This window comes from Myotis myotis, unplaced genomic scaffold (assembly GCF_014108235.1).
Source record: "Myotis myotis isolate mMyoMyo1 unplaced genomic scaffold, mMyoMyo1.p scaffold_m19_p_1, whole genome shotgun sequence".
In the NCBI taxonomy this organism is placed as follows: domain Eukaryota; kingdom Metazoa; phylum Chordata; class Mammalia; order Chiroptera; family Vespertilionidae; genus Myotis; species Myotis myotis.
This window is the reverse complement of record NW_023416313.1, coordinates 134,404,054-134,430,711: the sequence shown is the minus strand read 5'-3', so window position 1 is coordinate 134,430,711 and position 26,658 is coordinate 134,404,054. Positions and strand designations below refer to the sequence as shown.

The 26,658-nt window shown below is 34.4% G+C and overlaps 1 protein-coding gene across 8 annotated transcripts in view; it reads left to right on the top strand.

The window, feature by feature from the left end:
- Window positions 1–26,658, top strand: part of MIPOL1 (mirror-image polydactyly 1) — a 365,567-nt gene that overhangs the window by 85,263 nt on the left and 253,646 nt on the right. For all 8 annotated transcript variants that reach the window (XM_036352921.1, XM_036352910.1, XM_036352890.1 and 5 more), the window contains 4 exons: window positions 183–288; window positions 14,049–14,178; window positions 19,575–19,608; window positions 19,868–20,038. In XM_036352921.1, the coding sequence (XP_036208814.1) occupies window positions 183–288; window positions 14,049–14,178; window positions 19,575–19,608; window positions 19,868–20,038 (441 nt within the window). The remainder of the gene's footprint in view (window positions 1–182; window positions 289–14,048; window positions 14,179–19,574; window positions 19,609–19,867; window positions 20,039–26,658) is intronic.

Here is a 26,658-nt window from a genome sequence, read left to right as displayed (position 1 = left end):
AAATATCTTCAAACCTTAAATATTGTGTGTGTTTTTTAATCCCTGAAGTTATGCATTTAGGCAATTAAATGTAATATATTTATATTAGAAAAAAACCAGAATTTTACTTTGGGCTTAATTATATTTGTGGAAGAAATTTGTCAGATAAGAATCTGGTTTTTTTTTTTTCCAATATATTTAAGCTTCAAGAGAAACTGTCTAAAGAAGATAAAGAACAGAGAGAACTAAAGCTTAAGTTGGAACTCTATGAGAAAGCAACAGAAGCTCAAATTGCTGAGAAGACAGCAGGTATGGTAGATGAATTGTAACATATAGCCTTAAGAAATATGCACAAGGTTATTGTATTATGTGGCTTGGTGAATCCTAGCATACTAGCTATTTGCCGAAGGAGGGAAGCTCTGTCCTTTTTTTTTTTTTTCCTCCTTTTTTTGGCTGCTTAGAAAATAGGTGGCTTTAACATCCTGGCTCTGGTATTAGTGAGAGCTTTACCTGTATTCATACTGATTTGGGCATTAAATGCATTGTTAACACCATGTCAATCCAATCACAAAAAGGTTGTTTGTTTTGTTGGAAGGGCCTGAACAAACAAGGGGAAATAATGATTACCAGTGCCTCTACCTTTCAACCAGCAGTTCAGATACCACTTATTGTTTTAGCTCTTTGACAGGAAATACTTCTCCTTTGTATGAAGACAGTCATATACTCATTGCCAGTGGAAACCTACATTTCATTTAAAAATCTATTTTGTGCAATTAATAAATTTTTATCTGATAATGTGGATGATGGTAGAGGTAATGTTTTCTCTGAGATTAAAGTGAAAGGTTGCCAAAGTTTAAGATTATAAATGACTCCCTTAAATATATTTTGTAGTCCATCTTTATTTACAGGTCTTTGTGAGGAGAACATTTTTAAATATGCCTGTAGTATATTACAGATATGATCAGATGATTGTCAATAGTTATGATCTCTCATCTATATACACATATATGCCACTGTGACTCTACCTCAGACTGTTCTAGTGTATTAAGGAAAGAGAAATTTCATAGAATAAAAGCAGTTAACATGCAGAGGCATTTTAGAGATTATTTTAACATTTTTATATCAATTTAGAATGATTTTAAGGAATAATTATATTTTGTGACTTGTTTGAAGCTACTATATTTTATAAGCCACTTACCTGTAACTTTAGTTGCATATATGAAAAAACTATGATCAGAGACATTAGCAGATACAGTCTGTCTTCAAAATATTACTGTACAAAGTAGAATTAAATAGCACTATGAAAATATAGGCAAAGTGACTATAAATAAATACTCCAGCTAAATACCAGATGATTGTTTTTCTGTTAAACTACCATGATTTTTTAGGGTGGGAAAATGGGGGAGTAATATATTTTAAGGAAAATTAAAAGTATATTAAAAACAAATGACTCATATAAATCCAGAACAATTTGAAAGTTTCTTGGCTGTTTACTAGGAAGATATTACAAGAAGGACATTTGTTTTAAGGTGCTTGCAACATAATTTAACTTTGTATGTGTCTTAGAGAAGATATTTAATAAGATTTAGGCAGTTGTGACCAAAAATTATGAATTAATATGTCTGCAGCACTCTTGGAGGGGAAGAGTCAGAAAGCAAAATTACTTACTCTTTAAACTTTCGTATAATGTAGCTAATTATATGCTTCAAATATTTGTTGGTATATATTTGAGGGTTCCCTTTGGCTAAACTATGCATCATATATGCATTAAACGGAAAGAATTTGATTGCCTTATGATTCTTATTAATCAAACATTTATCATTAATGATATTTTTAAGTAAATGTTAAACATGTTTAGTGTGTTTTTATAGCCTCCTAAATTGATGAAAATAATAATGCTATATAGTTTCTTTGGACAAAGCAATCTAGTTTTAAAAAAAGATGACCTATCACTTAGTTTTTAAAGTATAAATTTTTAGAATGTATCTTTACTTTTTAATGTTTCAGTTCTATTTTATTGAAAAAAGAGTAAAGATACTTTAATTGTGACATTAGAGAGAATTATTATTATAATATATGGAAATAAAAAATCTGAATTGCTTAAGAAATTCTTTGGTTTGAAGCTACTAGAAATTTATTAACTAACCCTTGGTAGACTCATGAACTTTTTCATAATTTCTCATACATACTGTTGTAAATAGCTTATCTTCTACCTATGAGAGGTCAGAAGGCAAAACACCATAACAAAAACAACTACGTCAGTACCTGAATAGAAAGGGGAGCATTATAGGACTATAGCTACATGTTTTATTTAGTGTCATATGAAAGAATAAATAATCAGTGGATGTTTGTTTCTATCACTGCTCATTTTTATATTTGAAATAAAAAGTGTGTTTGGTAAAGTATATTACAAATATGCACATACATTTAAGTATTATACTTAAGCAAAATGTAAATATTTTAAAAGTCAAGATATTTCACATTAAAAAAATAAATGCCGAAACATCCTGAACTGCACATTGGAAATTGCAACTGGGATACAAGTATAAATATATGTCAATAGGTATTTCAAATAAAATGTTAATAAAATGCAGGTACTCAAGGAAATAGGAGTTGTTTCATTTCAGTATATAAAGTATAAAGACTTATATATAAAGATATTCACATATGAGTGTTATGACAGCAAGAGAACTAAAATCAATCGAATAATAAGGGAATGGTTAAATAAATGAAGGGGCATTTATATGAGACATGCAGTAATTAAAATAATTTCTGAGGAATGTTTGATGAGATGAGAAAATGTTTATGACAATATTAAGAAAAAGAAGTAGGGGAAGACTGTATTTATCATATAATCCAAATATATATATATGAATAGGGTGTCCCAAAAAATTGCTAGCTCAATTTTGAAAATGGAATGTATTTTAATAAATACTGCCTTTATAATTATTCAAAGTGTGTGTGTACATTTTTGGGGACACCCTGTCTATATGTGTATATTTTATAAAACAAGAGGCAGCCCTGGCCAGTGTGGCTTAGTTGGTTGGGCATCATTCCACACATGGAAAGGTTGCCAGTTCAGTCCCCAGCTTCAGGGCACATGCCTTGGTTGCAGGCTTGATCCCCCGTAGGGGGCATGCAAAAGGCAGCAGATCTAGTATCACTCTTACTTTATGTTTCTCTCTCTCTCTCTCTCTCTCTCTCTCTCTCTCTCTCTCTCATAAAAAAATAAGATCAATAAAAAGGCAGATTTTGGGAGTATTAATGGGTGTATTAATGTTTCAGTCAACAGCAGGTTTTCTCCAGTGAGCATGGATTTGATTTTGTATTAGAAGAAGAAAATGTTACCTTTAAAAGATGTGATTTTTAAAAAAGTTACTTGATTTCTAATCTTAAAATAATTCCTGTGGATAATTTTAATACATAAAGAACACATAAAGCAAACTTTCATGAAATTCATATGATGCGTGTGATCAAATTTTGCTATCCTACTGCCGGAGTCCAACCCCAGCAGTCCAGGGGTCCCCAAAGGTGTGGATGGAGTCGGCGAAGAAGGAATGACACAGAGACAGCGTTCAGTTGATCAGCAGCCTAGCCAGGATCTCTAGCCAGGATCTCCAGCCAAGTTCTGGTCTGGATCTCCAGCGAAGTTCTGCTTAGGATCTCCAGCCAGGTTCTGTGTCCATGTGCTCTTGCTAGGTTCTCCAGGTTCTCCAGCCAGGTTCTGTAGCCATGTTCCCTCGCTAGGTTCTTCAGCCAGGTTCTGTCCAGGTTTTCCAGCCAGGTTCAGTCACCAGGTTCTAGTCAGGTTCTCTTGCCAATTTCTGTAGTCAGGTTCAGTCCAGGATCTTTTGCCATGTTCTCTCCAGCGAAGTTCTTCTGTCTGTGTAGGTTCTGTCTTCTTGGTTCTGTCTTCTAAGTTCTGTCTTCTTACATCTGTATTTATACCAGTTGATTCCAATCCTATCAATCTCTATTCCAAAGGTTAGGGGGTTTCTTATCTCCATTCCAGGGAGATTATGTAGCTTAAGCATGATTGTTCGTATTTAAAGTGATTAATTACCCGCCTGGCACTTAGTTAAGAGGTTTTATTCCCTCCCTAACTTCAGGGGAAAATCCCTACCTGGGGAAACAACCTTTCTCAGAGACCTTGGTTAAAACACATAGTGCCAAGAAGGTGAGCAAACATATTAAGAACAGTATGCCATATATGCCAGGTCCCTTGAAACAGCAAGCATGGACCGGCTCCCGGCATCCTACCTATGCCATTTTTCTTCCGTTTCAGATTTGCCCCTTATTTATTTTTGTGTCTTTATGTGTAACTTATGTACATATTAATCATCTTGTCTTCCCAGCTGATTGTATAATTTCTAAGAATAAGAATCTGGTATAGTCAGAACCACATAAAACAAAAAGTGCCCAGTTCTGTGTGAGGCAGAATGAAGTAATGGAAAGACCAAAAGCCTTGGAATCAGATTGACCCAAGTTTTGATCACAGCTTTGACTTAATAAGGGTTGACTTTGGACAAATTATTATATTCTGTCCGGAATTTACTCTGTCCCATGTAAAATGTGAATACTAATTAATTTCCCAGATTATTTTAAGGATTAGAGAGAATATATAAAAATACCTAGGATATACTCAGTAAGTTATAGCTAATATTAATATTTGATTATTTTTATCTTTATGAAATTCTTAAACTTTTGATAATGTAAAAAGTTTTGAAAATATTTTTTCTATTTAGCTTTTAATTAAAATTAATGGTTCACTGTTTATTAATGGAAAAGTGAAAGAAAAAATTGGAAACAAAGGATTAGATGATGAGAATAATTACTGTTGAGATATATGTATTTATTAGCACTAGTGCATATTACTTACATGTGAATCTGAAATAAAATAAATGGGATACAGAAAATTTGGGATTTAGTCCAAGGTGTACCTACGATAAACGTTCATGTATACTGTTGTAATAGCAGGAAGCCCATTTCCTTTGTTTCCCTGATGGTTTTTACATGATGTGAATTCTATCATTGGAATGTGATCTCCTGAGAATTTGAAAATCTCAAATGGTTGCCCTAGCCTGTTTGGCTCAGTAGATAGAGCGTCAGTCTGCAGACTGAAGGGTCCCCGGTTCGATTCTGGCCAAGGGCACATGCCCAGGTTGTGGGCTTAATACCCAGTAGCGGGCATGCAGGAGGCAGCCTATCGATGATTCTCTCTCATCATTGATGTTTTTATCTGTCTCTCCCTCTCCCCTCCTCTCTGAAATCAGTAAATATATTTTAAAAAATCTCCAGTGGTTGGCCTTTTTACCTTCCCCTTCTTTATTGACATCGGCATCATCACTGACTGTTTTTATTGGGCGTTGTATAGGGACTGTGATAACTTCTTAAAAATTCAAACAAGAAATATTTATTGAGGGGTCGTTATGTACTAGGCAATGTGGTAGACAGTGAATGTACATCAGCAAATGGACAGACGTGTAATTTCAAACATTCTTTTGTGTGCAGTCACTTCTTACTCATAATACAGCATTGCAGTAGGTGCAGTTCGATGCTCACACTTCCAATTCAGACCTTTGTTTTACTATTTTTTTTTTAAACTCTTATCTCGTGCAAGTTACAGGCTCCCCAAACTTTGGCTAAACCCTATTTATAGGGTGCTGCGACGTTTAAGTGAGAAAATGCTTATGAATGCTTAACCCATTGAAGGCGCTCACTAAATGGAAATTATGATGATAAGATGATGATGTCACTATCTTGTTTTCTCAAGACCTCTTGATCTAAGAGGTGCGTATTCAAAGTGTAGCTAATATAAGTAACTGTCCCACAGCTACTTATGTACGTTTTGTTTCAGGAAAAATTGATGTCTTTTTAAAAATAATTTTAAAATATTTTTATTTTATTTATTCTCTGCAGTTTTTAGTTTTCCTTGATTTTCAGATTTAATTTTATTTGGAAAGTTTGAAAATATGAAAATCATGTTTTTAATCTCTACATAAAAAGAAAATAAGAGAAAAATATATAATAAGTCGGTCTTTTTTACTTAACAAAAGGTAGTTCCCTATATGTTAGCATTGGGAAAAAAATGTATCTCATTGTAGCTGTTTAGGACTTTTTACTGTGTTTTAACCCATTAAATTATATATGTTGATAATATTATTTGAAATTCGTTAGTATATATGACCTTCAAATACTAGAGGATGTTTTGGAGAAACATAGCAGAAACATGAACTCTTTGTCTTTTAGGTAAGCATGTCTTCTCATTTAAATAAAATGATTAAGCCACAAAACACTTCAAAATTTGCTTTACGTAAATTGAATTTGATAGTAAGAGAGTATTGTGTGGCTTGATTTGCATCCACTCATTTACTTTTAGGACAGTGATGTGGCCATACTTTTAAAGATTGTTCAATTAAACCTTTCATTTTTTCTAAACAGTCTCAGTGGGCATTGTCTAGTGTTTAATGTCTCTTAATTTTTATTCCTCTATTACATTAACAGTATACAGATGCTGTTTAAATTTTACACAAAAGAGTATTTCTTTAGTTTTGATAAATTATTTTTGTGATATTTAAAATATTTGTGTTTCTTTAAAAGCCTTATTTTACTTTTTAAATGCGCACATTAGAGTCTCTGCTTTATATGTTAGTTATTTTTCTTTCTTGCATGTCATCCATTAAAGATTAGCTGTGGAAGGTTGGAGCATGGAGAGATTATGAATGACAGAACAACTCCTGTAGAATAATAATCAGTTTTTAGTATTTAATGCTGTTTGACTTTTGCAGACACATTTCTTATTAACCTTTGGTACAAAGATAAATCCAGGTTCCTGATATCTCATGGAGAAGATGAATTTGAGATCCCCTTCCAATTAAACTGAAATAAGGCCAATATTGGGTTTTAGCCAAAAGAACTCCTTAGTTCCTAAGTCTTATGTTTATAAGTCTGTCTATCTATCTATCTTATCTATCTATCTATCTATCTATCTATCTATCTATCTATCATTGATATCTTAGTTACATTTTACATATAATTCAGTGGTTACATAATTTGCTTAACTTACATTATTGTTTATGCAAGCATTTAATCTGCTTTTTTTTTTTTAAAAAAAAATAGATTTTCTCCATGCTCAAATTTAGAATGATATTTTATAAATAGAAAAATACTGTCAAGCTCTTCTTATTGCACAGAATGTAATAGCTTAAGTTTTTCTATCTAGGTTAACATGTAAATGTTAAAAGTATACATAGGTAATCTACCCTTATATAAAATATATTCAGACACCCCAACTAATTAACATGGAAAAATAAATATTGTTGTGTAATAGAAAATATTTACATTGTTCTCTTGTAAAAAATTTGTTTACCTATACCGTATCTCCCATGATGTTGATGATCTAATGATGAAGAAGAACAAGAATTAATTAGTTCTGCATATCAGGAGAATGGAAAATAACATAATATGTACTTCTAAGAATTAACACACATTGGAATGTCATTTTTCTGTGTATATAATGGGCATAAGTAAAATGTGAAAACCATTAATCTTACACTTAAATGCCTTAAAAATATTAAATTATAATTAAGTTATAAATGTAAATTACATATACATTTATATATCTGCATGTTTTATTTTGGAAGGAAAAAGGATTTCAAGAATATGACCAGTCGTTTCAGATGAAAACAAAAAGGCCCATTCTCTTCGAAATACACTTAGTTAGAAATATTGATAGATAAAGGTTGATTATATTATCTTTGGCTACAGAATCCCAGGGTATGAATCAGGATTAATTACAATGAGTGCCAGGACAAATAATACTTGAAAGTAGATTATGGCCAATGTTGTAACCTCTCTCCCTAAAAGAGTTTGTGTTTTCTGGAGGAAACAAAATAAGCGTTGAGGAAACAGAAACCAGTATGCATAACAATAACCATCAACTGGCAATATTTTATTATGTGTGGCATACTGTGGAATTTAGAATGAAAGCATTTTAGAGCATATCAAATTATTAGGGTATTTAAAACAGAAAAGTAACAGAAAACTTTCAGATAATATTTTCTTAAGCTTTTTTCTATATGTTTAATTCTAAAAAGTTTAGGTAGCAATAATATTTCACAGAATTTTCAAATTGGTATCTACTTAAAGTAGATATTATGTACAGAAAGTAATTTAAATATTTCTTAAAATTGTATCTCAAAAGTGTATAAAATAATACTAATTATGATAATTCAGGGATAAGGTTCTTTCACATTAAAATTGTAGTTTTATCTTCATTGTTTAAAGTATTACAGATTCTAGTTCTGTGATGTATTAAATGTTCAAATGTAAACCGTATTTTAGAAAGTATTCTTATATAGTCTTTAGTTATATGTACTAAATACTTGTATGTAGTAAGTGGGGATTTTGTAAAAACAAAACAAAACAACACACACACGTCCTTGTCTTATAGTTTTTCTACTAAAACATGTTTTGTGTAATTTTCTAATCGTTATCAATTCCTATACCATTGGTAAGTATAGCAGGTCCTTGATAACATTTTGCTACACCATTGATGAGTTGTCACAGGAACTTAACGCTTGTTTATATCATTTAACTTATGATAAAATTTCTGTTCTTATCCATCATTTTTCTTAAAGTCACAGACCTATCAACAATAAGTAAGGAATTATAAATTTATAGGAACTTCACAAAAGAAAAATTTAAAGCATATGTCAGGAGCTAAAATGCTGAATTTTTTTTCAATTAAATCTTTATTGTTCAGATTATTACAGTTGTTCCTCTTTTTTCCCCTCATAGCTCCCCTCCACCCTCTGCCCTTACCCCAACCTCTTCCCTCTGTCCTCATCCATAGGTGTACGATTTTTGTCCAGTCTCTTCTCCCACCCCCCAAACCCCTTCCCTCGCCCCAAGAGTAGTCATTCCACTCCCTTTCTATGCCCCTGATTCTGTTATATTCACCAGTTTATTCTGTTCATCAGATTATTTATTCACTTGATTTTTAGATTCACTTGTTGATGGATGTGTATTTGTTGTTCATAATTTGTATCTTTACCTTTTTCTTCTTCTTCCTCTTCTTAAAGGATACCTTTCAGCATTTCATATAATACTGGTTTGGTGGTGATGAACTCCTTTAGCTTTTTCTTATCCGTGAAGCTCTTTACCTGACCTTCAATTCTGAATGATAGCTTTGCTGGGTAAAGTAATCTTGGTTGTAGGTTCTTGGTATTCATCACTTTGAATATTTGTTGCCACTCCCTTCTGGCCTGCATAGTTTCTGTTGAGAAATCAGCTGACAGTTGTATGGGTACTCCCTTGTATGTAACTGACTGTTTTTCTCTTGCTGCTTTTAAGATTCTCTCTTTGTCTTTTGCTCTTGGCATTTTAATTATGATGTGTCTTGATGTGGTCCTCTTTGGATTCCTTTTGTTTGGGGTTCTCTGTGCTTCCTGGACTTGTAAATCTATTTCTTTCACCAGGTAGGGGAAGTTTTCTGTCATTATTTCTTCAAGTAGGTATTCAATATCTTGCTCTCTCTTCTTCTGGCACCCCCATAATTTAGATATTTGTATGCCTGAAGTTGTCCCAGAGGCTCCTTACACTATCTTCATATTTTTGAAATTATTTTTTCTTTTTGCTTTTCCGGTTGGGTGTTTTTTGCTTCCTTGTATTTCAAATCTTTGACTTGATTCCTGCAATCCTCTAGTCTGCTGTTGGAACTTTGTATAATATTCTTTATTTCAGACAGTGTATGCTTAATTTCTAGTTGGTCCTTTTTTATCCCCTCGAGGGTCTCACTAGATTCCTTGAGGGTCTCACTAAGTTTATCGGCAGTTTCACTAGAATTTTTGAGGGTCTTACTAAATTTATCGGAGGTTTCTAAAGAATTATTGAAAAACCTTATAACCGTGGTTTTGAACTCTATATCCAGTATTTGCTTTCTTCCATTTCTGTCGTTTGTGACCTGTTTCTTTGTCTCACCATTTTTTTATGCTTCCCTGTGTTGATAGAGTGGCTTTCTGTGCTAGGAGTCCTATAGGACCCAGTGGCTCAGCCTCCCCAATTACCTGAGGTGGACACTCTTGGTGCACCCCTTTGTGGGCTTTGTGCACAGTCTTGTTGTAGTTAAACCTTGATTGTTGTAGGTATCACTGGGAGGAATTGATCTCCAGGCCAATTGGCTGTGAGAATCAGCTGTGTCTACAGTGGGAGAACTTATGTGCTGGAGACACCTTATGGGGCAAGACTTGCTTCAGTGGGGCTTTGGTGCGCACTGTGTCTGCCCCCTGAGTGTGTCCCTTATGGATCTGAGGAGATGTAATTGGATGGTCCCACTCTGACCACTGGGTACACTGGCTCTTGGATCAAAGGAGGTGCTAATTTAGCCTCTGCCTGAGGCTACCCAGCAGGAGCTGTGGAGAGATCTGCAGATTCCTCTCCTTTGTTTGGGGTTTGGAGGTGCCCAGATGAGGCCCAGCTGTGAAGCAATGCAAGCTGCTGTGGGGCCTTGGGCCTTCTCTTGGAAGTTCTGGGTCTCTCTCACCCAGCTGCAGTTTGTTAGGTAATTTTCAGATTGGGAAGGGCCAGGCCTTTCATATGCAACAGCTTTGGTGGGGCAGGATCTCAGGGGATCAACAGGGCGGAGTAAACAGCTATGGCAGATCCTCAGTCCTACCCTAAGAGGCCCCACATCTCAGTGTCTCAGTAATCGCTGCAAGCACCTCTGAGAGACAGCCGCCCTCGAGTTCCAACCAGTGCCAAACAATCCAGTTTCTCCCAGTATGAGTCTGGGTCCCCAGAGACTCGCCCTGGAGTTCAGAGATGTCGGGAGCTTGTGTCTCCCTCCCGATTAAAAGAGACAGCCATGTCATCAGTTGCCCGCCCTTTCCACATGTGCCTCCGTACCTCTGCACTTTACTTCCACACCTCCTCTGAGTCTCAGTGTGCTTTTCTCTTTCCTTCTAGCTGTAGAATTTCCAGCCGGCCAGCCTTTGTGTTTCAGGATGATGTCCGTTTTGTCTTTTAGTTGTATTTTTGAAGTGGTTGTGCGAGACAGCAATTTCAGGTGTTTACCTATGCCACCATCTTGGTTTCTCCTAAAATGCCAACTTTTAATGTAGTAATTGTACTTCTAGGAATTTTCCTAAGTAATTAGCTAAGTTCATACATAAGGATTTATGTTCAAAGATGTTCATTACAGTGTTGTTTATATAGTGAATAACTTAGAACAATTTAAAATCTTATATTAGGAGCATCTTAGTTTAATGAAATATGGCATGTCCAAATGATAAAATTTCGTGTACAATATAAAATGTTTGGTTTTTTTATTTTTAAAAATATATATATTTTATTGATTTTTTACAGAGAGGAAGGGAGAGGGATAGAGAGTTAGAAACATCAATGAGAGAGAAACATTGATCAGCTGCCTCCTGCACACCCCCTACTGGGGATGTGCCCGCAACCAAGGTATATATCCTTGACTGGAATCGAACCTGGGAACCTTGAGTCCACAGACCGACGCTCTATCCATTGAGCCAAACCGCTTAGGGCGAATATAAAATGTTTTATATTTTGAAGATTACTGAAAAATATAGGAACATACTCTGTTTATTTTAAATATATACAGAATGTTACAAACTATGTAAAATATTTCTGTCTCTGCATTTATACAATGAGCCTGTATGACTCTTTAATCAGAAGAGGTTATTTATGAAATAATCATATAAAATACTGAACATTCTAATTCAATTTTAGAAAAACATAATAGTTTCTTCTTTAAAAGAAGCTCTGAAGTAAAAAGTTGAATCCAGCATTGCAATGCAAAAAAAAGGAAGCATCAAGCTACATGAAGTAGGTTGGTTAATTTTCTACTGATGTGGGGCATTTACCATTTGTCTTTAAATTCACATCCACTTTATACAAAGAGAGAGACAATATACTTTTCAAGAAAATTAAAAAACCTAGTGTGATATTTGTGGTTCTGGAATATATATTGGTGGTTTCATAAAACACTATCATATTTGCAAGGAATCTACTTAACCTCATGCAAAGGTAGTAATGGTTAGCTGTTCAGCCATGGGACATTCTTTCATGTTTAGTAAAGACCTGTCTTTTACAAAGCTATCATCTATGCTTAGAATTTGTTCTTAGAATTTTGGAACATGAATTGTAATTGATGATTATTTTATATGTCTCAAATTCAAATCCTAATTATTTCTTTTCCCCTCTCTTTATGTTCAGCCTTTTCTGTTTACATAACTACTTTGAGGATGTTAACAAACAGATTCTTTTTCCTGGGCAATGTCTATCCTCCAAATTATATTATTTAGGGGATCATGATCCAATGTTTAAACTAGAATGTTTTCCAATATACTGTCTCTTACTGTATTTTAAAAGTAGTTTGAGAAGTGTACAATATGGGTTTGTCAATAGACTTGGGTTCTACTAAGAAAATATGTACTCTGTCTTGACTCAATAAACTCATACTTAGTATGGTTTAGCCTCTTCATATTTACTTTTGCCCATATTAGAAAACAATTAGCTTACTAAACAAATTTGAGAATTTGGTGGTGGGTGGTGGTGGTGGTGGGGTGATCCTCTCGATGAATCTCTTTTGAGTTTGACTAAGAATTATACAATATTTGATAACCATGTTTAAAAATGGAGATATCCAAATATTATTGTAAACACCCAGTGATTTGTTTTACCTACAATATAAGTATTTTACTTGGTTGGCTTACATAGTAGCTAATAATATTTGTTAATGTGATTTAACTGCTGTGAACCTTTACTGAACAAATATTGAAATTTATTCAAGTCAAAGAAAGAGAATCTCTAATGACTTTTGTTAAGGCTTCTATTTAATAGTTAAGGACAAAAGTTTGTATGACATACGAGATGCAATTAACAGTAGATTTTACATTTAATAAAAAGAAAGAAGCATGCGTATTTGCTTTATTCATTCCATCATAATTTGCAGTAGAGCTGTGGGTGTTTAATGAGCAAATTCCAGCTAAAATGCTATATTGATTTTCTAGTGAACTTTGTAATAGTCATCCACCTTGGAAAAGCTCAGTGTTTACAATTAAGTTTTCTTTACTAAAAATGTTTGAGAGTTGCATATTGATCCTTTGAAAGTACAGAATTCTAGAAAGAATCATGTTTTTCATAATAAAATTTTACATAAAAGCTAATAGGTGTTAAAATTATCATTCAGTAATACTTTAATTTTGGAAAAATACCTTAGCATTTATAAAATACCTATGAATGGAATAGCTGAATCTTATGGTCATAGCTGTATGTTTAATTTTTTAAAAAGCAATTGACAAACTGCTTAGTTTATTCCCCATCTGTCAAAATACTCTTTTACATACCCTTACTTTCCTTGAAAACCTTTATTACCATCTGTTATTCTATCTATCTATCTACCCTCCTGACTTTGGTGTTTGTTGTTTCCATGCTTATTTTAATATTTTTTATAATTGTGTCTATCCATAAATAATAGGTGGAGTTGTCTTCCTTTGCAACTTGCTGGTTTTGTCAAAATTTCATTTTTGAGATTTGTCCATAGTTAATTCATTTTAAAGGCTGGATAGCATTCCCATTTTGAATATAAAGTGAGTTATTTATTCTCTCTCCTGTTGCTGGACATTTGAGTTATTTCTGGTTTTGCTGTTATATAATGAATGCTACGGTAAGCATTTTTATACATGTTTCACTGTGCTTATGTGCAAGAATTTCTGTAACCAAAGAGGAGATTTGCCAGGTTATAGGCTACAGACATCTTCAACTGTAATAAATATTGTCAAATTCTTCTTGACAATTGCAAAATTATATGTGAGAATTATTTTTATTTCACAAGATCACAATATTTGTTATTATTTGACCTTTTAATTTTTTATTTTATGGGTGTGAAATGGTAACTCAATTTTACAGTAGCTTTTAAAAATAATTTTTGTCAAGTGATTAATTGATACCAATTCAGGTGAATAAAAGAAAATTATTTTTGTTAAAAGTATGCATTTCTCCTTTATTTTCTCTAATTAATTTTGGATGATATTTTTTGGTAGCTCTGGTTGAAGAGGTGTATTTTGCACAGAGGGAACGTGATGAAGCTATTATGTCTCGACTACAAATAGCCAATGAGGAGAGAGATGAAGCAATCGCACGAGCCAACCATATGGAAATGTCTCTAAAACTGTATGTACACATTTAAAACTATATGACATTAGAGGCATTTATAAAGTGTATGCATTATGTGGTGATTACATATTCAGAAATGTTACTGATTCTTTTGTGTTACAGTTGTAAATTCCATATCTCCATAGTCTTCTCAGACTTCTGGCATGCTGTAGTAGTTTGCATGTCAGGAATAGCAGCTACCACACACACACACACACACACACACACACACACACACACACACAAACACAAGAAGAAGAAAAAAAGAAATACGCAACACTGAGTACACTTACTTTCTTGACTTCTTCATAGTTCTGTTGTCGATGTCCTTCTTTTGTAACTTCTCTTTTCTGGCACTTTAAGATGCTTCGGGTCTAGAAATGTGCCACTCCCATCCCGGAATCATCCACTCCTCAAAGGAACCCCAATTCCTTTTATTGGAAAGTGGTATTAGAAACCAAGATCTGGATGCCAGATGTGCTCATTGTTGCTGGGTGTGACTGCTTCTAGGCCCAATCAGAAGAAAGAGCTAGGAAATGTAGGGTGGGGCAAAAGTAGGTTTACAGTTGTGAGTATGCGAAACAGAGTTTATTCTTGTGTTAATATTTAATTATTGTATTATTTTTCCACTTAAACAACTATAACCCTACTTTTGCCCCACCATGTATATTTTTATAGTTTTTATTACCTTAAGGCTGAGTCTTTTTTATTTTGTTCTTGTAGCATTCATAATAAGGGAGAAATGGGTAAAGGAGAACAGGAGAACACTCAATCCCAAGTTAATTAATCTATTTAATAAATATTTATCAAATATATACTGTGTGTCAGGTTCAGTTCTGTTTGCTGAGTGCATAGCATTATAGTCCCAGTTTAGGAAGAAGACATTAAGTAAATAATTACATAAATACTTAAAATAATATTAACTAATATGAGGAATTATTGCTTCCTAGGATCAGTTTATAGTAATTTCTTAATGAATTATAATGTAGAAATACATTAGGAAAAACCATAAATAAGAAGGAAGAACAACAACAAAGGCTAATCTATCAGCACAGTTTTAAATGGCACTGTACAGGTTCCTTTCTACTTAGCTGAAGCATGTAGGTTCTGAGCGTTCAATAGTGCATTTAAATGAAATCCTTCTTAAGATAGAACCTGTTTTTAACTGAGCTTTGCTTGACGGAGGCACATTCGGAGGTATTGAGTATAGGTTGAAATTATAAATTATTTCACATCTCTTTTTTAATTCCTATTTTTTGCTTCTTATAATCTTCAAATTCCTTCTGTCATCTTTTTTCTCTTCTCCTACCACTTCTGATCACTGTATCTTTAATGCCAAATGTGTTTTGTTTTATTATTCTGCCACTTCTCTGCCTTTCCTTACCCCTTGAATGTTAAGTGCTTTCTTTTCATTTTTACTTTTATCTAAAAAATAGGAAAAAAAACCATGTTTGCATATGTATATTGCAACTTTTGAGATTATGGTATCTTGTGTCTCTGTTATTCTTGGTATATTCTTTATTAAGAGTGGTAATGTGTAAAATGAGACTGATAAAAAGAATTTTGAATTTTCTTATTCGGTCTTTTAGCATGTGAGGTTCTTTCCATTGAACAAGGAGAATGATTATAGGTTCAGAAATGAAAGACATAATATTGAGTGATTTAGGGATAAATCAAGAAATGTGACATTTTCTGCATGGGTCTTTTCACTTAGAGTGCAAGGCTGTCAGTCAGAATTTGCATGGTATAGGAAATCAATTGAAACTTGAGCCCGTGGACATTTACTTCAGCAAAATTCTTACTAATTATCATGTCTATGTCTAGTTAGAATGTTATAGGCATAATTAAGAGTTTACAGAAGGTTGAGATTCTTGTGTGCAATTGTAAACCTCATAATAATGATTTATAATTTGTAGTTTCTCAGCTATACTTCATATAACATTATTATTTTAAGTCTTAATTAAACCAGTAAAGCTTTATGTTTTGTACATGCTGCAGGTAAGCCTTAAACTTCAAAAGACATTTTATATAGAAAAGTAAAGCCATATATAGCTGTTTTATAGTTTTTTTCCCCTAACGGTCTATTTTTTGTCTAATTTTTATGTTTTCTTTTGACTGATAAAGTCAGTTATATACTTATTGTAGGACTGAATTTAACTTTCTGAAACCACTTTTCTTATGATTAATCTTTAACTAGACATTGAATGATCCAGTTCAAAAAAAAAAAAAAGTCAAATATACTGAATTGGCACTTAAAGTGTATTATCATACAAACCTGGCCTCGTTTTTCAATACTCTATATCAGGGGTCAGCAAAGTAAGGACCTGTGGTGCAAGTTCAGCTTCCACCTGTTTTTGTAAATGAAGTTTTATTGGAAGGCAACCACACCTGTTCATGTGTTTATTAGCTGTTTTTGTGTTACAAAGGCAGGTTAGTAGCGTGACAGAGAACACATGGCAAAGCCTAAAATGCTATCTCACCCCTTACAGGAAAAGGTTGCTATCCTTGCTCTATATAATATAGTTGAGACTAAATTATAATGTTAGTTGATCTTTGCTACGTGTGACAAGTATTTCTGAGACTTTTAAATGACTACAGATAGAAAATGCAAGTATTGGCTTTTCCTCTTTTGAAATTTATGTTTGTATTGCAAGTTACTTTGTTTCTATGTAAACTTTCGAATCCCAAATTATCATTTGTTCATTTTTTTTATTTTTTTAATATATTTTTATTGATTTCAGAGGGGAAGGGAGAGGGATAGAGAGATAGAAACATCAATGATGAGAGAGAATCATTGATCAGCTGCTCCTGCATGCCCCGCACTGGGGATCAAGCCCACAACCCAGGCATGTGCCCTTGGCCAGAATCGAACCTGGGACCCTTCAGTCTGCAGGCCAACGCTATCCACTTAGCCAAACAGGCTAGGGCTCATTTGTTCATTTTTATTAAAGTTTTATTTTTCTCCAAATGACCATTTATTACTGACTTCAATTTTAAAGTATAATTTAGCAAAACAAAATTGCGATGTAAATGCTAAGTGGTTGACTTGGCTCACTCTTGCCCTGCATGTCAGACCCGGCACACTTGCGAAACATGATTCCAGTTTCTTCATCAGCAAAGTGATCAGTCACTAGATATTATGTACTTTTAAGGATAATCACATAAATTAGTTGTAGCCTGAATGCCAAATTCATGTGCCAAGGATTTAGTATAAACTTTTGATAAGAAAATTTAATTATAAAAATTCTAGTTAGTAGGGAATGTTAATATTAGCCTGCATATAATTATCTTAAAGATATCCCGTTGAAATATGTTAATTTAGAACATTGAAACCCTCTGGTAAAGTAATAATTCCTCACATTGCAGTGCATGAAAAAAACTAACAAGTATTACATAAGCATTCCATATACTTTTTGTTATGTTTATTATTTATAATATACATATTAGGTAGCCTACCTATGCTGTTATTTTTCTTCCTGATCATATGTAATTCTTTGAAACAGAAAAGGGCGATTTATAACCTGTAGAACTAATTTTTTTTTTTTTACGAAAAGTTGCCAGTGATCTGCTAATCTAAATGTTCGATTTTAATGTAACTTTTTAAATTTTAAATTATCAAGTTTAATAAATAAATTTTGAAGTTTAAAAGTTTAAGTTGAGTTTTGTTTGGCATTTGCCATAATAAACTCTCAGTCTGATTTCATTGAAAAATAACAACATTAAGGTAAATATTTCTCACTACATATGGCTTCCCTTTTATTTTTTTAAAATATTTTTATTGATTTCAGAGAGGAATGTGGAGGGAGAGTGAGATAGAAACATCAATGATGAGAGAGAATCACTGATTGGCTACCTCCTACACACCTCACACTGGGGATGGAGCCCGCAACCTGGGCATGTGCCCTGACCTGGAATAAAACTGTGACCTCTAGTTCATAAGTCGACACTCAACCACTGAGCCATGCCCACCAGGCTATGGCTTCCTTTTTTAAAATCATATTTATCCAACCAGTAACTGATGGTTGCACCATTCTTCAAATGCCTTTACATGTTCATAAATTAGCTGTAAGAATTTTATCTTACACTTTTCCACTATGCTTTTTAAGTGATTGAAAAATAAGTGATTGTCTTCACAGTTCTTGTAGAACAAGCCTTTATGAAGCAGTATATTTGGAAACTGTTGATTTATTTTGGCAGAGAAAAGATGAGAATGTTTGCCCTTGTTGAAATGTGGCAAATCCAAGAAGACATTAGTAGTTTAAGATGCAATAAGTTTACGTAATTGAAAATTACTTTCCTGTTAACTTATACTGCTTAAGTATGTGTGGAAAATTCTTTATATATATTTTTTCCTGTTAAGATGCATTGTTCTAAAATTTATACTTTCCATCAAAGTAGCTATTTTATTGAATTGTAGAGTTTGGGACAATTTTGTAATAAATTTATTGTGTCTTCTATTATCTTTTCCTAGTATCCTTTTTTTGTGGTAAGTGTTAAATCATAGGAACACAGAAATGGTGGTGGTGGGGGCTTGAATAGCAAACTTGGTTATCTAAACATTTTAGTATAATTTTAAAATAATTGAGGGCCATTTTAAAAATCTACATCATTTTACTAAAACTCATTACAGATTTTTATTTAATTTACCTGATTTAGTGGTTGCCTAGATTATAAATATTTTCTAAGATATATCATTTAAATTTTTCTTCTTTATTGCATTTCTTCAATTTCCAAAATCAATAGTCACTTCTGTAAGCACTGTGACTCTTATAAGACAAAGTGAATTTCTGAGGGGACCCAATTTGCTTTCTTTGTCTCTAATTGAATAATTCTATATTTGTAATGAAAAAGAGAAAATAACATTAATCTTCTAAAAATATGGTTCAGTTTTAGTCAGCCTTTCTGTATAGTATACTTGTTTTAACAAATAGGTAGCAGCAGGAGATTGTCAAGTCAAATTTAGAGGTAATTATTTGTCATTGCTTTCGAGGTAACAGGTAAAATTTGTAATAGAAAAAACTTGCCTTGTTTTATTTGTAATAATGTCCAAAAAAACAGAGGAATCATAGTTTCAGGTAAGAATTGAAAGTCCAGGAATAAATATAATGATGAGAGTGAGTGCTCCTATCGCTGGGGAACTTCCTTCATCTGAGCACATATGAACAATTGATCCTTGTAGTCATATATAGCAGTAAACATTAATAACTTAACAGTCTAAAGTCAGTGCAGGAGATATGGAGCATTATTGAAAGATGGAGGCGAGCAGGTGGCACTTTAATATGTTCAGTGTCATGGTTGACTCTAAAGACTAGTCGAATGAAATTACTTGAGGTTCTAAAGATTTAAAAAGTGAACTCATTTTGCTGCACTAAGGAAATGCTACTGATCAGGCTTTCTGTGTCCCTTTTTTCTAGGCTAGAAAATATTAACCCTGAAGAAAATGACATGGTAAGCCATTCTCTGAGGAGATTTCTGGATGTCAGTCTTATATCTTAGAGGCTTAAGTTCAATTGAGTGGGTTTCAAGAACTAAGATGTGGGAAAAAGAAGAATTGACACACTAATAATGTACATCTTTGCTGCGATATGAAAATTCAATAACTTCACTCAGTCAATTTACAATTCACATGTGCCTATTAATTAAAACCCTATATTAAATAAAATATATTAAAACTTCATGTCTGACTAACATATAATGGTGTTGGTAGACATTACAGGAATTACTGAACAGAATAAACAATGCAGACACAGGGATGGCTATTGAGAAGAATGGAGCTATAATTGTGGATAGGATCTACAAGACCAAGGCATGTGAAAAGAGAATAACTGCAGAAGAAATGAACGCAGTGATAGAAGAACGCGATGCCGCTTTGTCTCAGGTAACTGCACGTATCTGCAAAAGCATCTACTTACTGTTTCCCTGTCCTTTACCATTAAAAAAATGACTTTTCCCACATATTCTTAATTCAACACAGTTATTACCATATAATTAATATCACGATAGATATATTAATCACATCTTTTGTTATATCAGTTTTCAAATACATGCATCCTCATTTCTGTTAGCTTGTTATATAACTATAATTATGTTCTTTAATGTAATCACTCGAACATGAGATTGACTTCTTATTTGAGTCGCAGTTTTGTGAGGGCTGAGATTATATCTTTATTACTCTTTTATTCCCAGTGCCTAATTCAGTGCCTTTTAGTAAATATTGATAAATGAATCAAATTATTTGTGTACTCTTTTCTGAATATCACTTACATCTTCCAGCTCTACCTGAAACCTGATTGCCTCCCTGCGGCTCCTGCTCCCGCTGCAGGCCTGTCAGGCAGTGGTGGTATTCCCTCCTGCAGTTATTCCAGTGGCATGAAGGCTGCTCGTTGGTGTTTTTAGAACATTGTTTTGTTTTCTTCTCTAAACTCCTCCAGCTCCAAAGCTCATGCATCAGATTGTACCACCTGTACTTTCTCCTGTTGAACTCATGTGCACACTCCTATGTCTCTTCATTTCTTAAAAATTTAGGATGTCTTTTTCTGTCTCTTCATAATTCTTGTCATAATTCTTGATGATTTAACTACCTATGTAGATGATTTTTTTCTTTTTTTTAATTATTAATTAAGGTATTACAAATGTGTCCTCATCCCCCCCATTAACCCCCAACCTACCCCCCCCCACCCCACTCTGCACACTCATGCTCCCATCCCCCTGTTGTCCATGTCCATTGGTTTGGCTTATATACATGTATACAAGTCCTTCGGTTGATCTGTTCCCCTTACCCCCGCCCTCCCCTACTTTCCTTCTGGGGATTGATAGCCTGATCGCTGTTTCTCAGTCTTTGGATCTGTCCCTTTTCATTAGTCTATGTTGTTCTCTATAATCCACAAATGAGTGAGATCATGTGGTATTTATCTTTCTCTGACTGGCTTATTTCACTTAGCATAATGCTCTCCAGTTCCATCCATGCTGTTGCAAAAGGCAAGAGTTCCTTTTTTTTTTTTTTACTGCAGCATAGTATTCCATTGTGTAGATATACCACAGTTTTCTAATCAACTCATCTGCTGATGGGCACTTAGGCTGTTTCCAAATCTTAGCTATGGTGAATTGTGCTGCTATGAACACAGGGGTGCATATATCCTTTCTGATTGGCATTTCTGGTTTCTTGGGATATATTCCTAGTAGTGGGATCACTGGGTCAAATGGGAGTTCCATTTTTAGTTTTTTGAGGTAGCTCCATACTGTTCTCCACAGTGGCTGCACCAGTCTGCATTCCAACCAGCAGTGCAGAAGGGTTCCTTTTTCTCCACATCCTCTCCAACACTTGTTGTTTGTTGATTTGTTGATGATAGCCATTCTGACAGGTGTGAGATGATAACGCATTGTCGTTTTGATTTGCATCTCTCGTATAATTAGTGACTTTGAGCACGTTTTCATATGTCTTTCGGCCTTCAGTATGTCCTCTTTTGAAAAGTGTCTATCTAGGTCCATTGCCCATTTTTTTATTGGATTGTTTATCTTCCTTTTGTTAAATTTCATGAGATCCCTGTAAATGTTGGAAATTAAACCCTTATCAGTGGTATCATTGGCAAATATGTTCTCCCATGTAGTGGGTCTTCTTGTTGTTTTGTTGATGGTTTCCTTTGCTGTGCAAAAGCTTTTTATTTTGATGTAGTCCCATTTGTTTATTTTCTCTTTAGTTTCCATTGCCCTAGGAGCATTATCAGAGAAGAAATTCCTTCGGCATATGTTTGCGATTTCGCTGCCTGTGGATTCCTCTAGTATTTTTATTGTTTCCCGTCTTACGTTTAACTCTTTTATCCATTTTGAGTTTATTTTTGTGTATGGTGTGAGTTGGTGGTCTAGTTTCATCTTTTTGCATGTATCTGTCCAATTTTCCCAACACCATTTATTGAAGAGACTATCTTGACTCCATTGTATGCTCTTGCCTCCTTTGTCGAATATTAATTGGGCATAGTGGTTTGGGTCGATTTCTGGGGTCTCTATTCTATTCCATTGATCTATATGTCTGTTCTTGTGCCAGTACCAAGCTGTTTTAAGAACAATGGCTTTGTAATACAGTTTGATATCTGGTATTGAGATCCCACCTACTTTGTTCTTCTTTCTCAGGATTGCTGCAGCTATTCGGGGTCTTTTTTTATTCCAGATGAATTTTTGGAACGTTCGTTCTAGATTTGTGAAATATGCCGTTGGTAATTTAATGGGGATTGCATTGAATCTATAGATTGGATTGGGTAGTATGGACATTTTGATGATGTTGATTCTACCAATCCATGAACACGGTATGTTCTTCCATCTGTTTATGTCTTCCTCTATCTCTTTTTTCAGTGTCCTGTAGTTTTCAGCATATAAGTCTTTTACCTCCTTAGTTAAGTTTATTCCTAGGTATTTTAATTTTTTTGGTGCAATAGTAAATGGGATTGCTTCTATAGTTTCACTTTCTGTAAGTTCACTATTGGTGTAAAGAAATGCCATGGATTTCTTAGCATTAATTTTGTATCCTGCTACAGTGCTGAATTCATTTCAGTCTAATAATTTTTTGATGGAGTCTTTAGGATTCTCTATGTACAGTGTCATGTCATCTGCAAATAAGGACAGTTTTACTTCTTCTTTTCCAATCTGGATGTCTTTTATTTCTTCTTCTTGTCTAATCGCAACGGCTAGTACTTCCAGTACTATGTTGAACAGGAGTGGTGAGAGGGGGCATCCCTGTCTTGTTCCTGTTTTTAGGGGGAATGGTTTTAGTTTTTGCCCATTGATTATGATGTTGGCTGTGGGTTTGTCATATATGGCTTTTATTATGTTGAGGTATGATCCCTCAATTCCTATCTTGCTGAGAGTTTTTATCAAGAAAGGGTGTTGGATTTTGTCAAATGCTTTTTCCGCATCAATTGATATGACTGTGTGGTTTTTTTCTCTCTCAATTTGTTTATGTGATGTATCACATTTATTGATTTGTGGATATTGTACCATCCTTGCATCCCTGGGATAAATCCTACTTGGTCATGGTGTATGATCTTTTTGATGTACTGCTGGATCCGATTTGCTAGGATTTTGTTGAGGATTTTGGCATCTGTGTTCATGAGGGATATTGGCCTATAATTCTCTTTCATTGTATTGTCTTTATCTGGTTTTGGTATTAGGGTGATGCTGGCTTCATAGAATGAGCTGGGAAGTGTTCCTTCCTCTTGGAGCTTTTGACATAGTCTGAGGAGGATAGGTTTTAGGTCTTCCTTGATTGTTTGGTAAAACTCCCCTGTGAAGCCATCTGGCCCCGGGCTTTTGTTTGCTGGAAGCTTTTTGATTACTGCTTCGATTTCCTCCATAGTTATTGGCCTACTGAGATTTTTAGATTCTTCCTGATTAAGTTTTGGAAGGTTGTATTTTTCTAGGAATATGTCTATTTCCTCCAGGTTGTCTAGTGTGTTGGAGTAGGATTGTTCATAGTATTTTCTAACAATCCTTTGTATTTCTATGGGGTCTGTTGTTATTTCTCCTCTTTCATTTCTGATTTTGTTTATTTGGGTCCTCTCTCTTTGTTTCCTGGTGAGCCTGGCTAGAGATGTATCAATCTTGTTTATCCTTTCAAAGAACCAGCTCTTGGTTTTGTTGATCTTTTGTATTGTTTTTTTGGTCTCTATGTCGTTTATCTCTGCTCTGATCTTTGTTATTTCCTTCCTTCTGCTAACAGTGGGCTTTTTTTGTTGCTCTCTTTCTAACTCTTCGAGTTGTAGAGTTAGTTCATTTATTCTCATTGTTTCTTGTTTCTTGCAGTAGGCTTGTAGAGCTATGAACTTCCCTCTCAAGACTGCTTTTGCTGTGTCCCATAGGTTTTGGATTGTTGTGTTTTCATTGTCGTTTGTTGCCATGATGTTTTTTATTTCTTCTTTGATCTCACTCGTAACCCAGTCGTTGTTTAATACCATGCTATTTAGTCTCCATGTGTTTGATTTTTCTGGATTGTTTTTGTTGTAGTTGATTTCCAGTTTTATGCCTTTGTGGTCTGAGAAGATGGTTGATATGATTTCAATTTTCTTGAATTTGAAGAGACTTTGTCTGTGACCCAATATATGGTCTATCTTTGAAGATGACAAATGTGCACTTGAGAATGTATATTCTGTGGCTTTGGGGTGAAATGTTCTGAAGATGTCAATTAATTCCATCTGATCTAGTGAGTCATTTAGGATTGATTTTTTTTTGCTGAGTTTCTGTTTAGAGGATTTGTCCAGTGGAGATAATGGGGTGTTAAGGTCCCCTACTATGATTGTATTGCTGTCAATCTCTCCCTTGACCTCCTCCAGAAGATTTCTTACGTATTTGGGTGCTCCTGTATTGGGTGCATATATATTTACCAGAGTTATTTCTTCTTGTTGGACTGCTCCCTTTAGTATTATGAAGTGGCCTTCTTTATCCCTTTTTATGTCCTTCACTTTGTGATCTAATTTGTCAGATGTAAGTATTGCTACCCCGGCTTTTTTTTTCACTTCCATTGGCCTGAAAAACCTTTTTCCACCCCTTCACCATCAGTCTGTGTGCGTCTTTTTTTCTGAGGTGGGTTTCCTGTAGACAGCAGATATATGGGTCATGTTTTCTTATCCACTCATTTACCCTATGCCTTTTGACTGGGGAATTTAATCCATTTACATTTAAAGTTATTATTGATAGAAACTTGTTAGTCGCCATTTTTGTTCTTTACCGCTGCATTCCTTCTTTGTTTCCTGTTTTTTCTATTTACAGCAGACCCTTTAGCATTTCTTGCATTGCTGGCTTGGTTGTAATAAACTCCCGTAGACCGTTTTGTCTGTGAAGCTCCTGATTTGACCTTCAATTTTGATTGATAGCCTCGCTGGGTACAGTATTCTTGGATTCAGACCCTTCCTTTGCATGACTTTGTATATTTCATTCCATTCCCTTCTTGCCTGATGTGTTTCTGTTGAGAAATCCGTCGCTATTCTGATGAGGGATCCTTTGTAGGTAACTTTCTGTCTCTCTCTGGCTGCTTTTAAGATTCTTGCTTTGTCGTTGGTGTTTGCCAATTTAATTATTATGTGCCTTGGCGTCAGTCTTTTCAGGTTCATTTTGTTTGGGACTCTGTGAGCTTCTTGGATTTGTGTGAGTTTTTTCTTCCCTAGATCAGGGAAATTTTCTGTTACTATTTTTTCAAACAGGTTTTCTATTCCTTGCTCAGTTTCCTCTCTTTCTGGCACCCCTATTATTCGGATGTTGTTTCGTTTAGCGTTGTCCCAGAGTTCTCTTAGGCTTTCCTCCTGCTTTTTAATTTTTTTTTCTAGAAGCTGTTCTGTTTGGGTATTTTTTCCTACCTTATCTTCTAGCTCGCTGATGCGGTCCTCTGCTTCTTCTAGTCTACTGTTGATGCTGTCTATTGAGTTCTTTATAGCAGTGATGTCATTTTTCATTTCTTCTTGGTTTTTCTTCATTTCCTCTTGGTTCCTACATATATCGTTGAATTTGTCTTTCATTCTTTTCATCCACCTTATGGCCATTTCTCTGAATTCTTTCTCTGACAGGTTGCTTGCCTCCATTGCCTCCATTTCGTTTACTTCCTTTTCTGATGATGCCTGTTTTTCTTTCATATGTGGGTTGGTTCTTGTTTCACCATGATCTCTCTTCTCCAGGTGTTTGGTTATGTAGTTCTCTCTCTGCTGCATTGATTTAAAGGCACAAAATACAACACAACAAGGCACAATGTACAAGGCACTGAACATAAATGTATTCACAATATTAATAACCCCAAATAAAGGTGACCACCCGAGCGAAGAGAATTAGGGGATAAAGAAAAAAAAGATAAAAAGATTAAAGAGAAAAAGAAAAAACAAAAAGAGTGCCGAAATGAGATTGGGAAAAGGGAAAGAAGAAAAAGAAAAAAAAAAGAGAGAGAGAATGAAATAGAGGTGGGGAAGAGGCTATTTGTATGGGGAGAAAACTCTAATAGAACCGCAACTAATCTCAACGAATTCCAGCAGCAGATCCCTGGAGATTAATGCAAACTACAAACAACCACTAATATCAAGCGAGGCAAGGGAAAACAGACGCACAAAAATAACCAGAGAAAGAAAAAATAAGCAAAACAGAAAAATGAAAATGAAAAACAAAACAATCTCCCAAACAAGCATAAAAAACCCAATATACTCAAAATCAAGCAAACACTAGCAAAACGACAGAGAGAGAGAGAAAAAAAAAATTGGATAGTGAACAAAGATAAGAGAGAGGTGTATATGGATTTAGAGCATGGGATTGGAAATTAGATATATAAGTAGGGTGAAATTTAGAGTGGGTAAAAAGAAGGAATAGGGAAAATCTAAAGTAGGAATAGGGTAAGAGGAACAGGACAACAAAAGGGGAAAAGTGAGGAAGAGAGTTTTGGCTTATGGGTAAAGGTGAGATAGAGAGAAATGATGCTAAAGGAGAGATGAAAATAGAGTGTAGAAAACTAATCCCAAAATAAAATAAAGAAAAAAA